A 16,197-nucleotide genomic window follows, 5' to 3' on the forward strand; every position below is an offset into this window, starting at 1 on the left:
ATTAAATCTAAAATACAAAATGTGCAGAAAGTGAAATGGTCTGAATATTTTCAGAATCAACTATATTTATGAATGAGTGTTATCAAGTGCAATTATACCAAGTGTTGCTAACGCACTTTTCATGCAGTTATGTCCTGTAAAGTTTGTGCATTTGTTGAGTTGGGATTATAGATTCTCTGTGTTGTAATATCTTTGAAGTAGTACTGGCTGCGCTAGTTTTTTTTCCTCCTTTCTTATATAAGCTTCCTGCCCTAATGTTATTTTAATGTATTTTTCTTAAGCTCATTACGGCTGTAGTAACAAAGGATTGGAAGGAGATTGCTCAGTCTTGTGACCTCAATAATTGGCGAGAGGCTCTTGCTGCTGTGCTGACCTATGCACACCCTGATGAATTTGCTGGTCTTTGTGGTAAGGATATTAGTCGTTTTTTTTTTTCTTTTTTGCAGATGGGTTTAGTAATTTTACTAATATTCTGTTTCCAAAATATTTATTGATTTCATTGGGGGTAAACTAACAAAGCTTATGTTTTGTTATAATAATGACATAGTATTGCATTCAATTCTGAAATAAGAGTCACCCAAAGACCTAACCTACATGTTTTGTGGTGTTAGAGGAAACCACAATAACCAGAGAATGTTCAGGAGGTAAAGTTTAGTGACCAAGGGCCTCATGTATAATGCCGTGCGTAGAACTCTCACTATAACATGGCATAAGCACAAAAGCCCAAATGTGCTTGCGCACAGAAAAATCCAGGTGCAGGAATCTGTGCGTACTCCAACTTCCACGTTCTTCCGCTACATGAATCCCGATCAACGTGAAAAGTAACGCTCGTGCACGCGCTTTATGTAATGCCCCAATTCCTCCCAGAATTACGCCTCTTTGATTATGCAAATGAATATAAATCGCCCTTAAGCGCAGCCTTCTGTGAAAAGACAATGGGAAAAGCACGGAGAAAAATATAAGAATTTCAGCGAATACCAAGTGGAGGCAAAGGAAAAACATACTATTTGTTCAAATAAACCGTGGTATAATCAACAAAATGAAGTTGATTGAGTGACATAGCGTGTTGGAGAAACTTGAAAGCTCACGTTCACAAAATCACACAGTACCGGAAATAAAAAAAGTCACGTATCAAAGTCACTGTGAAAAGGCGAGTTGTAGCCCACTGTCTGAGTGTCCTATGAAAGCTTATTAGGGTACAGAGAAAAAAAGGCACACAGTGGGGAAAAAGCACGAAATGTCAACTTCAATCTCAACATTTCCACTTTAATCACGTAGTTTATTTTGTCATTAAAGTAGAACATCATAAACTTCATCTTAAAATTGTTTAATTAACCAGTTTCTCAAATCGCATCGTAATTAAAGTAGCACGTTAAATGCTTTGTTTTGCATTTGATCTTCTTTGTGCTCTGTGTGTGAATCACTACTTGCTTCTTAAACCGGCTCTCTTCCTCCAGCTGGATACAGAATCTATTACATTCATGATATTACAGCTCTCTGAATAACTAAAATACTGAGATGTATATGTGATATCATTTTTATGATGATAGGAGTTAAAGCACGTTATTAAACATGGGTTTCACTTCGATTAAATAATTTATTGCAGCAGTACTCAGGGGTGGCTCTAGGCTTGTGGTGGCACTGGGCAGAGGAAGAATCGGTGGCTCCTTCGCCCGCCAATGTCAGTAAGGTAGCTTATGCACGGTGGATGGCCACGTCCGTTGCAGACACTGCATAGCCGCCTTGTGCTCATGACACAAGCATTTAACTTTTGCCGAAATTTGTCGCTGCGTTTTTAGCTGTGTTGTTATTTTCTCTTTCTGTTTTATATTCAATATATATTGGCGTAGCCGCCACTGCAGTCCTTGCTTTTCTTTCCCCAAGTAACCGATTGCCACACAATCAGCTCTGTAATAGAAGTTAAGCCATCTGTAAGCTTAGCACCGATTCTTCAAAACATTTAAGGAACTTTGAAATATCTTCGTTGTACATGTTTAATTATTCTATCCTTCACGACACTCCCAGTGAAGAATATAGATTATTTAAATGAAGTTAGTTTTATCTGTATAATTTAATAAACATATTTTGCTGCATTTCACTTTAAAAATGATATTGTCATCATATGTAAATACGCGCTTTATAAAGTGGCTCAGGTTGTGCGATATTATAACTATAGTGCAAGTTTACAGTGGGGTGATTGTACTTATAAGTACAAACAGTTCTACAAGGTGCAATTGATTGAGTACATATAAAGTTCTTGGGATGAAACTGTTTCTGAACCGCGAGGTCCGTACAGGAAAGGCTTTAAAACGTTTTGCAGTGGCTGAGACAGAGTGTCCTTGAAGCTGTATACCGATAATTCTCTTTCCGATCAGCTGCTGCTGTGATTCACACTCATATACAGTGATATAAATACTCTGAGTCGTGCAGTGAGAGTAATATGGAAATAGATGATCCGCTGTGGCAACTCCTAATGGGAGGAGCTGAGAGAAGAAGAAGGAGAAGTAAGAGTAACAACGCTAAAGCAGTTATGGTATTTGGAATACTATGGCTGTTCCCTGGACCATTATATTGTTACAAGTTAATTACAATCAGATAAGTTACACTAATAAAAAATATGCGGTTAGTTTCAGTAGATTTGTAAAGCCGCGTCAGGAAAATAAGGTGTAATCACACAGGAACAGTAGCACTGCTTTGACGCTGGGTGCCGCCAGTCTGCAAAACCGAGCGGAGAACTTGCGTACGACAAGGTATGAGGTACCGCGGAAATGTGCATGGCTTTACGCCAAGTGTAGGTTTTATACATCGCGATTTGAACGTGGAAAAGTTCTTACGCAACATTTCTATGCGTACGCACCGATTATACATGAGGCCCCAGGCCTGGATTTAAACCCGTCTCACGGAATTGTAAAAGTAAATATTCTATGTTGAAGATTTCTGATTTGTGTCCAGTGTTGCCATGTATTTTCTGTGGCTTCTTGCAACTTTTAAGCAGAGCAGGTAGACTCTTAAGTTAAATTAAGTGGATGAATTTGAATCTTTATAAACCATTGATATACATCTTGCTAAAAATCATGTTTTCATAATATATACTTTTGTTAAACATGAATTATGCAATTTGTTGTGTTAGTGATTGTCTATTTATAGGCAATTTATTTTTTTATGAAGTCATGGCAGCCTTTATATTACTTTTTAGAGAGCACTTTGCATTCTTACTTCTTGTTTGTATATATTGTTGGGTCTGTTTGGTTAAAAAAGAAAAGTCTCTTGGGACAATAAAACTTGAGCCTGTATTAGTGTATTTTTCCTGGGATCCCTTTAAAAGACTTTAGTTTTTGCGGTGTACCCCAAACTTGCAGGCAAACAGCTTTTATGATTGTCTTGTCTAATAATTGGAATGATTTCCCTTGATATACAGTCAGGTCCATAAGTATTTGGACAGTGACACAATTTTAATAATTTTGCCTCTGTATACCACCACAATAGATTTGAAAAAAAGTAGCCAAGATATGATTGAAGTATAGACTATGAGCTTTAATTCAAGGGGTTCAATAAAAATATTGTAGTAGCTGTTTAGAAAAGACATTTTTTTACACTAACCCCCAACCCCCCCAATTTTAATGGCTCATAAGTATTCTAACAAACTTACATAATCATAAATGTAATGATCATTTTCAGTATTTAGTTGAAAATCCTTTACAGTCAATGACTGCCTAAAGAACTCATGGCCATCTCTAAGTGCTGCGTTTTCACTCTGGTGATACTTTGCCAGGTCTTTACTGCGGCTGTTTTTAGTTGCTGCTTGTTCATTGGGTTTTCTGCTATCAGTTTTGTCTTCAGCAAGTGAAATGCATGTCCAATTGGGTTGATGTCAGTTGATTGACTAGGCCTTTGAAGACTATTCCACTACTCTGTGTTAAAGCTCTTGCTTTGCTCTTGCAATATGTCTTGGCTCATTGTCCATCTGTACTGTGAAACATTGTACTATCAGTTCTTGCAGCATTTGGCTGTATCTGAGCAGACAGTATAGCCCTGTACACTTCAGAATTTATCCTGCTACTTCTGGCAGCAATCATATAATCATTAAACATTAGTGATCCACTTCCATTCCCCACCATGCATGATCTCAAGCCGTTTCTTCTCTTCTCAGTTCTCTTCTCTTTTCATCATTCTGGCACATATTGGTCTTGGTTTTCTTTGTCTAAAGAAAATTGTTCCAAAACTGGACAGACTTTTTAAAAAATATATTCTAGCAAAGCCTAATGTGTCCTTCCAGTGCTTGTGGTATACCAGTGGATTGCACCTTGTTGTAAACCTTCTGTCTTTAATGAAGTTTTCCCTTGATTGTAAGTGTTGGCAATGACAGGTCGACCTCCTAGAGAATGTTCTTGATTTGGATAAATGCTGTGAAGCGGTTCTTCTTCACCAAGGACAGAATTCTGCTATCATTCAGTACAGTTGACTTCTGTGGTTTTCCAGTCCTCCTGGCGTTGCTGAGTTCACCTGTGTGTTGCTTCTTTTTAAGAATGTACCACATGGTTGACTTGACCATTCCTCTTGTTTCTGATATCTCTTTAAAGGGTTTGTTTTGCTTTCTTAGCCTAATGATGGACTGTTTTTACAATGACAGCTTCCAAATGCAAATTCCACACTTGGAATCAATTCCAGACTTTTTACCTGCTTAATACTTAATGAAATAATGAGGGAACTACTGCGACCTGGCTGCGGAACAGCTTGTAGGTCTAATGTCCATATACTTTTAAGCCCCTGAAAATGGGGGGTTGAGATGGGGATGCAGAAAAATTGCTGTCATTCCTAAATGGCTCATACGATATTTTTTGGTAAACCCCTTAATTTTAAAGATGAAAGTCTACACTTCAATCACATAACGAGTGCTTTATTTCAAATCTATTGTGCTGGTATACAGAGCAAAAATTTTGAAATCTGTGTCACTGTCCAAATACTTATAGACCTGACTGTTTGTGCCATTTATACAATCCCCACTTTGTATCTGATATTGATGTTTGTGATATTTGAATTGGTCAGTTTTCTGGGAGTTATTTTTGTTTTTGTGGAGGTTTAGAACCTATCAGAACCTTAAAATTTATTGCTAACAAGCAGGTCGTTTGTCTGTGTTTGAAACCCATCATGGGACCTATTTCATTCAGTAGCTACATTGAGGTTTCCTGTAAGGTAACTTTAGTGTACAATATACAGTACATTTACAGATTTAGTAGTTTTGAAGAAATGTTATAATTTATTACAGAATTATTACTCACTAAGGTTTTTATGTACAATATGAGTTGTACTGGATTTATAATATGTTTTTGACTTTTTACAAGCTGTTTGGAAATTTGCTTGTAGCTTTTTAGTTTTGTTTGTAGGACTTGCTCTTTGGCTGCATTGGGGTTCATTTTCAAATATAAACATACATTGATAAAACTGTGGGTTTTTTTTTGTTTTTTTTTTATTGAGCTTACATGCAAAACCATTTCTTGGTCTTTCTTCCATATCCCAAATACATGAATGTTTGGTACATTGTAAGTCGTGATTATGGTCATCCTTGTACCATATGATGGGTTTTCATCCTATCCAGTGTTGGTACTTATTTTGTAGTTGATGCTGCTGGGAGATAAGTATCATGTGTCCAGGCACAGTAAACTGGAAAAATGTTTTCAAAATTGGATAGACAGAAAATTTAATACACATAGCAGTCTTTAAAACATAAAATAGCAAACCAAAAAATTCATAGACTTTAACTTTTGGTTTCATTTTGGGTTAACTTGCATCCAGGACTATTTGGAACCCAAACTGGTTGGTACTTTTATGCTTCCTAAGATTTAAATCAGGCCTAGAGAATTATCATGGAAGAGTATTTGTAAAATGAGATGTGGCAAAATTAAAATTGTTTTATATTCCTCTATTAAAAATACAGATCTTCTTGGTACTAGACTAGAGAAATCTGGAGATCCCGCCCTTCAAGCTCAGGCTTGTCTATGCTACATCTGTGCCGGTAATGTTGAGAAGCTTATAGCATGTTGGACAAAGACGCAAGATGGAAGCTCTCCACTCTCCCTTCAGGTTAGTTTCAGAATTGTTACAGAAGTGTTTTGTTTGGCTTGCCAACTTAAGAATTTACTGCTTGCACATGTGTTGCAGTGACTATAGTGTTCCAACCATGCTCAAATTTGCATACATAAAATTTAAAGCCACATTATATTAAAAATGACACTTTTGACTGCAAAAGTTTGAGAATGGATTAAACAATGTTACTTTTCAATTCACTAACTCATTTAGAGCACTGTGGAGAAATATTTTGGACAAAATTAAATACATTTATTTATTTGCATATTATAAACCTTGCAATTATATAAGCGAAATATAATTAAATGTAAGCATAAATATAAATAACTAAATGTGTCATGAATTGTTTTTTGTTTGTGTATATCTTATTTAAGTGACACCATACACACCATGAGCTATGCTTTAAAATGAATAATGTGATTTTTCACCCATCAGAGTTGAATGTGTGGTACTGTTTTTTTGATTTGTAAATCATCAGTAGAGGGGATGCACACACTCACAACTTTGCATGTGCCTGTGAACCACAGTATGGCCAAAGCATGTAATAAAGCATATGACTATGGGTCTCAATGGAAAATAGGAGTGCAAGAAAAACTGGCCTAGAAGTATGAAATCTGCATAATCTTCTAGAAATGTAGCACTTGACAGCCTAAAATTTACATGGATTCTACCAATTATTTCATCAGTCAACAATCAAGTTGCTAGAGACAACAATCTGATCTTTGACAGGTCAAAAGGACAGTTGTCATTTTAAGATATTTTATGTTGTGTGTGTGTGTGTGGTATCATTGAAACAAGTATAAAAAGAAATATGCAATAAAAACATTTTATGAAGCATTTAATTATTAATGTTCACATATAAGTAATGTTTTTTATCTGTCACATAGCATTTATTTGCTTAATCATTTAAACTTGTCCAAAATATTTCCCCATAGATGACTCGTAAAAGGTCTCTTCAGGAAAATGCCTAACACTGTAGCTAAAGCCATCCCACTTTGATCTCCCATTAGCTTTAATAAAGTTTCAAGTCACATGCAAACTATATAAAGAAGTGTGCTTGACTGTTAGGTTTTTATTTGTGCAGAACTTGCTTTCTGTTCTGTATGCTTTGTTTGGCTGTGTGTTTCAACATATTTAAATTGCTTTAGAAATCTGAGGATAAAAGGAACTCCTTGCAAGTTTTTACAGAATGTTATTAAAAAAATAAAGAAAACTTATTGCTAAACATATGAAATGCGAGGGTGTGTGTGGAAAATCACCAGGGACTGACATGCCTTGTTGATGCCAGAGGTCAGAGGAGAATGGTCAGACTGGTTTGAGCTGATAGAAAGGCAACAGTAACTGAAATAACCACTCATTATAACCGAGGTATGCAGAAGAGCACCTCTGAACATGTAACATATCGAACCCTGAAGCAGATGGGCAACAGCAGTAAGAGACCACACAGGGTGCCACTACTGTCTGCTAAGAACAGGAAACTGAGGCTACAACGGGCTCACCAAAATTGGACAATATAAGATTGGAATACTATTGCCTGGTCTGATGAGTCTCGATTTCTACTGTGACACTCTAATGGTAGGGTCAGAATTTGGCATTAACAACATAAAAACCTAGATCCAGTCTGCCTTATATCAACGGTTCAGGCTGCTGGTGGTGGTGTAATGGTGTGGGGGATATTTTCTTAGCACACTTTGGGTCCCTTAGTACCAATTGAGCTTCATTTAAATGCCACAGCTTACCTGAGTATTGTTGATGACCATGTCCATCCCTTTATGACCATAGTGTACCCATCATCTGATGGTTACTTCCAGCAGGATAACGCACCATGTCACAAAGCTCAGATCATCTCAAACTGGTTTCTTGAACATGTCAAGGAGTTCACTGTGCTAAAATGGCCTTCACAGTCACCAGGGGCCTCATGCATAACACCATGTGTAGAATTTGCACTATAACTTGACGTAAGCACAAAAGCCAAAATGTGCTTACGCAAAGAAAAATCCAGATGCAGGAATCTGTGCGTCCGTAGTATGGCAACATAATAGTAGAACATCATAAACTTAATCTTAAAATCGTTTAACCAGTTTCTCAAATCACATCGTAATTAAAGTAGCATGTTAAATGCTTTGTTTTGTATTTGATTTTTTGCTCTATGTTTGTGAATCAGTACGTGATTCCACTTTCTCTTTCTCTGACAGGACACAGAATCCATTACATTCGTGATATTACAGCTCTCTGAATAATTAAAATACTGAGATGTATACGTGATATCTTTTTCATGATGATAGGAGTTATAGCATGTTATTAAGCAGGGGAACATGGGGCATGATTGTGCGCGGTTATTAAGCAGGGGAACATGGGGCATGATTGTGCGCGACCTTCGATGAAATTATTGTAGCAGTACTACTGTCTCTTTCAAACGTACTAACCTCCAATTCCTGTGCATACTTTTCTTTCTCCAAATACCCAATCGCCAATCAATCAACTCTGTAATAGACGTTAAGCCATCTGTAAGCTTATAATGATGATTCTTGAAAACGTTTAAGGAACATTGAAATATCTTTGTAGTACATATTTAATTATTTGATCCATCTATCCTTCCAGTGTCGCGTCAGCCCCAGAAAGAATACAGCACAAGGTAGGATCAATCCGTGAACTAGCTAGCGCTGTGGAACTGTATCCTCACATGTTGAATTATTAACAATACAGATTATTTAAATGAAGTTAAAGTTTTATCTATATAATATAATCAACATAGTTTGCTGCATTTCATCTTAAAAATGATATTGTCATATGTACGGACTTTATAAAGTGGAGTAGGTTGTGCAATATTATAACTGTAGTGCAAGTTTACAGTGAGGTGATTGTACTTATAAGTACAAACAGTTCTACAAGGAGCACTTGATGGACTGATTGACTGTTTAAAGTTCTTGGGATGAAACTGTTTCTGAACCGCGAGGTCCATACAGGAATGTCTCTGAAGTGTTTTGCCATGGCAGAGGCAGCGTGTGCTTGATGCTGTATACCGATAATTCTATTTCTGATCAGCTGCTGCTGTGATTCCCCACTCGGATACAGTGATATAAATACTCCGAGTGGTGCAGTGAGAGTAATATGGAAAAAGATGATCCGCTGTGGCAACCCCTAATGGGAGCAGCTGAAAGAAGAAAAAAAGGTGCATTGAGAGTAACAACTCTAAAGCAGTTATGGTATTTGGAATACTATGGCTATTACCTGGACCATTATATTGTTACAAGTTAATTACAATCAGATGCATTACACTAATAAACAATATGCAGTTAGTTTCAGTGTATTTATAAAGCCGAGGCAGGAATGTGGTTCTAAGAAATAAAGCGTAACCACACAGGAACAGGAGCACTGCTTTGACGCTGGGTGCCGCCAGTCTGCAAAACCAAGCGGAGGACTTGCGTCCGACAGGGTATGAGGTACCGTGGAAATGTGCGTGGCTTTACACCAAGTGTAGGTTTTATACATCGCGATTTGAACGTGGAGACGTTCTTATGCAACATTTCTGTGCGTACGCACCGTTTATGCATGAGGCACCAGATCTCAATCCATTGGAGCACATTTGGATTGTGTTGGAACATGAGATTCGCATGGACATGTAGATGACAAATCTGTAGCAACTGCATGATGCTATCATGTCACTATTGACCAAAATCCCTGAGGAACATTTCCAGCACCTTGTTTAATGAATCTATGACACAAAGAATTACAGCAGTTCTGAAGGTAAAAGGGTGTCCAACCAGGTACTAACAAAGTGTGCCTAATAAAGTGGCCTGTGTGTGTGTGTTATTAGAAAAGCAGGATGAAGGGTTTGGTTTACTTCATGGGTATGTCCCATATAGTGAATTTAAAAAAAAAAATTTAAGTGACCACTTGGGTCTTCCAAAATCAGCATTCCCTATACAGGGAGTCGGTGTTGGCATAGTGATAGTTTGCTAATGTGCCCTGTTTTGTAAATAATGCCAGATGTGGCATGGTGCTATAGCCAGCTGAGCTTATTACCCTGTATGCCACTAGTGTTTTTTTTGATTGCCATTCGTAGCATGTCTGGGGCCAAACTGTAATGGTCCAAGTTTCCTTCTTAATGAGGTCATAATCCTCTGCACCCCACATGTCCAGATCATAACAGGCCTTTTGGGCAGTCCCTGTGGAAAAAAGGGGGCTGATTGTGTGGGTCCAGTTTTCAAAAGGCCAGAGATGTCTTGTGGGGGTTCTCTCAAATATAAACAAATATGCCTCAGTGTAAATCATGTTTTGAAGTAGTTGTTAATGTGTAATAGTTTTCATGAATCACTTAGTTTATTTAATGTTTTGGTACATGTCCTCTATCAGTGATTTACTGTATCTATCATTTGGCCTCTACAGTACATACACTCAACAAACATATGCATTGCTGTTAAGCCAATTCAGGCATTCTTATGATTTGTGGCAGGTTAAGTACTTAAAAGTTCACATTTGACCATTTCCACTCTTCCCCCACAAAAGTACTTATTTTTCTTAATTTCCTCACCACTTTAGGACTTAATTGAGAAAGTCACAGTACTTCGTAAAGCAGTGGAGATGACACAAGGTGTTAACACCAATAATGTAGGAGTACTTCTTGCTGAGAAGATGAGTCAATATTCTAATCTACTTGCTTCACAAGGAAGTCTGAATACTGCTATGGCTTATCTTCCTTGTAACACTAATCAGGTAGGTCTCTTCTATATCTGCAGGGGATATTTACCCTGTAAAGTTCTTTTACTTTTTGTAAGTTGAAAGATGATTGATTGCGCTATGGTTTAAATTATAAGTTGCATCCCCAGTGCATGCTATATATAATGATGTGCAAATATTTAAAATGTCTTCAATAAGAGAACATGTAAAATTATTTTTTTATAGTATACAGTATAAGGTTTTGAGTTTTCAAAAGCATATGCTTTTATACTGCATGTACTGTTTGCATAGGCTAAGTTAAATTATGTAATTGACATCTACCTGCTGCCAATACAGACTCAATATGCGTCTAATTTATTTACTCTGTCTCTCACACAATACTTTAGTTAATCCCAAATAGCCATGCTTTTTAATGTCTGATGTCTGCATTCCATAATCACATTTTCCTCCTGAGATCCAGGTTTTCATTCATACTGTATGAGTTTCTGTCATAATTCTTAGTTTTAACAGCCAACTTTTCCCATGAGTAGCTGAAGACAGGAATGCAATTTAACCATCCTTCTCTTTCTGAGCACTTTTCACTCTCTCTTCCTTTTGTTCACATTTGTACTGGCTTTTTGTGTGCCTACCTGCCCCCCATTTGCCTGTTTTTTTAAATGCACAGAATACTACAAATCAATTGAAAAGGTCTGTGGTAATCAGGGCTTTACTAATAGCAAATAGATTTAAAACTTACCAATACAGCCTAATACATATAGTGTCCTTTTTAGTAGATCCTCAAAATGTGAATGTTTAGAGTGGATTTAACTAAATAGTTGGAAGTATCCAATAAAAAACAGAATTAATTCATACTGATCCCATGATTACACCATTACTATGTACTTTGATAGAGTTTTGTTTGGGTGGTGGTAGCTTGGAACCAAGAAAAGCACAGGGTGCCCACTTATGATACACAGATTAATTTGAAAATCCAAGTTCTGGCAAATAAAGCCAGCTGGGCTTATTGCCCTGAATGCCTCTAGCAGATTTTTGATTTGGCACTGCAGTCAGAACAGGGAAATCTAGAAGTTGAAGTTGGAAGACGTTGTATAAGAACATGCCTACTCACCTTGACTACCTTCTGGCCTGCATAGCATTTATAGCCATTCTTATTCATAGAGTACATTAATTGTTTGGAATCTTTGTAATATGTTGGAGTCAATATACTTGTTCCTTACATTCTATGCATTTCCTCCTTTTAAAGTTTTATGGTTGTAGAAAATTAAAACTTACTTTTTTAAGATGTTTATGTACTCTGTACAAGTGAAAATAGTGACTCTATGATTTTATTACCAGTTTAAAAATTCTGTTTATCTTTTAATTTGACAGAAAAATGTATTCTGTGACTTCTTCCAACAGGGAAATATCATGCTGCTTTGTGATCGACTGCATAGAGCACTTGGTGAACAGGCTATAGGGCAACCAGCTCCTGCTTTTCCATATGAGAAGCAACATTCTACAAGACAACCAACATCTGCTAAGCAAATATGCACTCCTGTGCCACAGAACCAACCACAGACTGTGCCACAGCAGTACTACCCACAGGTAATACCTGCATGGTACTCGTGTATTCTACCGTTGCCAGGTTTTTTTTTTTCTTTTTCTTTTAAACAAGTTCCACTTTTTTTGCACGCTTTATTCTGCGACTGATTTACTTGTTGATTTATCAATTTACTTTATTTGAAAACAAGTTGGAAAAACTATTGTGTCGGGATTATTTCCATTTTGCAGGTGCTTTATTTAGATTTTTTCCACTATTGGTGTTTGTTTTTGTTTAATTTAGGTTAGACCTGCCCCTACTGTTACCTCATGGAGTAACCAAACTCCCACTGCCCTTCCAGGTTTTCCACCTGCAGCTTCCTCTTCCTTCTCTTCCTCCTCAGATACTCAGGTATAAAACTCAGTTCCTCAGACTATGACTCCTTTAGCACAGCCATGCGCACACATTGCCATTCTCAGTAAACTATGCTATGTAATTTTCCCACTATGTCATGTACATTGTAATACTTGATGGTGGCAGTGGTTATTTTGAACAGCCTTTTTGTGCATATTTCTTTTTAATCTTTAATTTGGGAGTCTTTAATTTGTTGTTTTCATGGTTGATATTAGTTTAGAAGAAATATGGTTGTTAATGTGTAAAAGAAGCCAAAAATGCTATCAGATGTGACAAATTTTCCGTAGTACAGAGGCATGTAAAAATATTCAGTCGTCATAATTTTATGCATGACAAGAGATTTGTACACATCTATTCATTCAGTATTTTAATGTGAACTCTTGTGCTATAACATTACATTTCCAAAGTCAAACCGTTTTCTATAGATATTTAACTGAAGAGGGAAACCTCAAAAGTTAGGGTTTGTATAAGTATTTAAACCTCTGTGTTTCGGAAGCTCCAGGATTATATAGTTGACAAATTAATCACAAATTACAGAAAGGTGATAGTCATTTGACCATAATTAAACATAATTAGGTACTACTTAACAGTCCTATATATCTCTCTGGATATAAAAAACACCCTTTGTATGGGCCATAGTCTTTGTTGGACAGTCGCTGCAAAAATTGAGACAAGGCAGCTATCAGTTGATATGAGGAATAAAATCACTGAGGAACAAAATCACTGAAATGCACAAGGCAGGAAATGGCTACGAAAACAGTTTGAGTGTTCCATTAAGCACTGTTGGATCCATCATTAGAAAGTGGAACGTTCAGGCCATCCCTCAAAACTAAACATCAGTGTAAGAAGTCAACTGGTGAGAGAGAGGCTTCTAAAAATCCAACCGTCATTCTCAGAAGTCTGAAGTTCTCTTTAGCTGAAACTGGAGTGAAGGTGCATGGGTCCACAGTTTGAAAAGCTCTCCATAAAATAGGCGTCTAGGTTAGGGTAGCAGGAATAAAGCCAATTGATAAGAATGTTCATATAAAGGCATGTGTGGCATTTGCTACAAAGTATGAGAAAAACTCAGTCTTTAAATAGGCATGTGTGGCATAAAACTAACACTGCCCATGTCTCAAGAAATACCATACCTATGGTGAAATATGGTGGTGACAGCATCATGCTATGGGGATGCTTTTTATGTGTTGAGACTTCGAATCTTGTCAGAGTTGAAGGGAAAATGGATGGACAGAAATACCCCACAATACTGCAGAGAAACTTGTACCAATCTGGTATAAACCTACAACTCGGGAGAAGATTCATCTTTCAATATGACAGTGACCCTAATCATAAGGCCAAAGCAACACTAGACTGGCTCAGATACAGAAAGGTGAATGATTTGTAGTGGTCAAGTCAAAACCCTGATCTTAACCTTATTGAGAATCTGTGGCACTATTTGAAAACTGCTGTCCAGGGCGCCATCCCACCAATCTAGGGGATCTCTTTAACTTCTGCTAAGAGGAATGGGGAAGAATCACTCCTGAACAATGTGCAAAACTGGTACATACATACATACTCCAAAAGAATTAAGGCTGGTATTGCGGCAAAACGGTTCTCGACAGAGTATTAATGTGTAGGACTTGAATACTTGCGCAAAAACTAACTTTTGAGGTTTTTTTTTTTTTCTTCAGTTAAATATCTGAAGAAAATGGTTTATTTTAATTTTGGAAATGTATTGCTACAGTATAAGAGTTCACATTAAAAATACTGAATGAATAAATATGTACTAATTTTTTGTCATGCAAAAAAGTATGATGAATTTCAAGAGGATTGAATACTTATGCAAGTCACTGTATTTGACAGCTAACAAATACACCTCGTGAATTTTAGTGTTTTTACATGATGTGGGTTGGGCAAGGATAGAACTGTTAAATATTAAAACTAACCTTGTACTTTATTTCTTTCTGTTAAATGAACCCTCTGGTTGGCCACTCTGGTGATTTAAATCACCCATAGCATGCTATATTCAAAGTGTTCAATAGGTAACAAAAAAAAACAGTACTTTCAGTCAAATAATATTTGTGAAGCCTTCACTATACTAATCTACTACAAATGTAAACACTACAACACATTTTAACCTTGTTATATGTTAGTGTTAGTTTGTTTAATGTACCATAATATTATCAGACTGGCTTCAAATTGAATTTAAGGCTGTTGAGTGCCAGAGCCTATCCTGACTGCAGGATGCATGAGGCAGGCAACAGCCCTGGACAATTCAGTAGTGCAACACAAAGCCACTCACGAACTTGACCACTGTTCCACACTTGGAACCAATTTGGAACTGTCGGGTAACCTAACCAGCACATCTTCGGGGAGGCAGGAGGAAAGTCCACACAAACATGGAAAGAAGTTGAAGACTCCCCATAGACTGTAATGGTTCAAAACCAGGATGCTGGATCTGAGAGGCAGTACAACCGCCCAATGTGCTACCCATACATTTAATTGAATATCTATTAATACACTACTACACTACTATACCTTTTAAAGAGATGTGCTCAGCGAAAAACCTGGAATGATGGCACTGTTTCTGATGGGCAGCAGTGTTTTTAGATAATAGTTGTACAGAACAAGTAAATAACCTTCTCTGGAAAAGCTACCTCATGTTCAACCAAATTAGCAATTTTCTACTTTGCTTCTGGGCCCAGTAGAAACTAGTAAACAAGAATTATGAATGTATTAACTCTAATCTGAATGATATATATTAATGTAATTATTAAAATAATGCTGAAATTCCCTCAAAAATGTTTTTCTGTCTTTAGCTTAAAATCATGAATAAAAATCTTTTTAGAAAAGCATTCTTTATGGGTCTTGGATGTAACAAAAGATTTACAGCTTTTTATCCTGGTTGGCTGTTACATAAGAAATTTTTATACATATACTATTGGTGTGAATCATCATTTTTACAGGTGTAATTTAAGTTATTTTCACATTAGTACAAATTAACGAATCTTGGTAAACATTAAACTTTGAATCTTAGAGGCTTCTAAAATGTGTTAGATATATAGAGAATTCCAAGGTATGAAGTGTTGTCTTAAATGCCAAATATAAATCATACAGATTGTATTTAGTTGAGTTGAGGTAACTTGTATGTAAATTGCTGTTTCAGATACTTTGACAGCTTTTTTTAGGCTTCCATTTTAGAATATCATTTAGTTTTCTCCAGTTGTTACGCCTTTTCTTTAACAGTTTAACAAACAAATTTGCTACCATATTTAATGTCTTCTAGAGTCATATGATTAAAAATCTTTAAAGTATTGTGATACATTTTCTTAAACGTTTCCCAAAAAAAAAAATTTTACTTTTCCCTGTTAGCTTATTTCAGCATTTTGTTATGATGATGCCTTTTAACAAATAATTTACATTTTTATTCTCAAAACTCTTAATTTTTTATTTTGTTTGAAGTAAGGTGTGTGGGAGACCCTTTATACCCTTTAGCATGTCTTAAGAACACATGAAGTGAT

At 36.5% G+C, this 16,197-nt stretch overlaps 1 protein-coding gene across 5 annotated transcripts in view; it reads left to right on the forward strand.

Annotated features, from left to right (window-relative positions):
* sec31a (SEC31 homolog A, COPII coat complex component) overlaps window positions 1-16,197 on the forward strand; it is a 58,511-nt gene that overhangs the window by 25,006 nt on the left and 17,308 nt on the right. For 4 of the 5 annotated variants that reach the window (XM_039758829.1, XM_039758830.1, XM_039758833.1 and 1 more), the window contains 5 exons: window positions 282-408; window positions 5,936-6,081; window positions 10,627-10,800; window positions 12,163-12,348; window positions 12,587-12,694. In XM_039758829.1, coding sequence (XP_039614763.1) covers window positions 282-408; window positions 5,936-6,081; window positions 10,627-10,800; window positions 12,163-12,348; window positions 12,587-12,694 — 741 coding nt within the window. The remainder of the gene's footprint in view (window positions 1-281; window positions 409-5,935; window positions 6,082-10,626; window positions 10,801-12,162; window positions 12,349-12,586; window positions 12,695-16,197) is intronic. The other variant, XM_039758832.1, reaches the window with a different exon arrangement.

Source organism: Polypterus senegalus, chromosome 7 (assembly GCF_016835505.1).
Source record: "Polypterus senegalus isolate Bchr_013 chromosome 7, ASM1683550v1, whole genome shotgun sequence".
Classification (NCBI taxonomy): Eukaryota; Metazoa; Chordata; class Cladistia; order Polypteriformes; family Polypteridae; genus Polypterus; species Polypterus senegalus.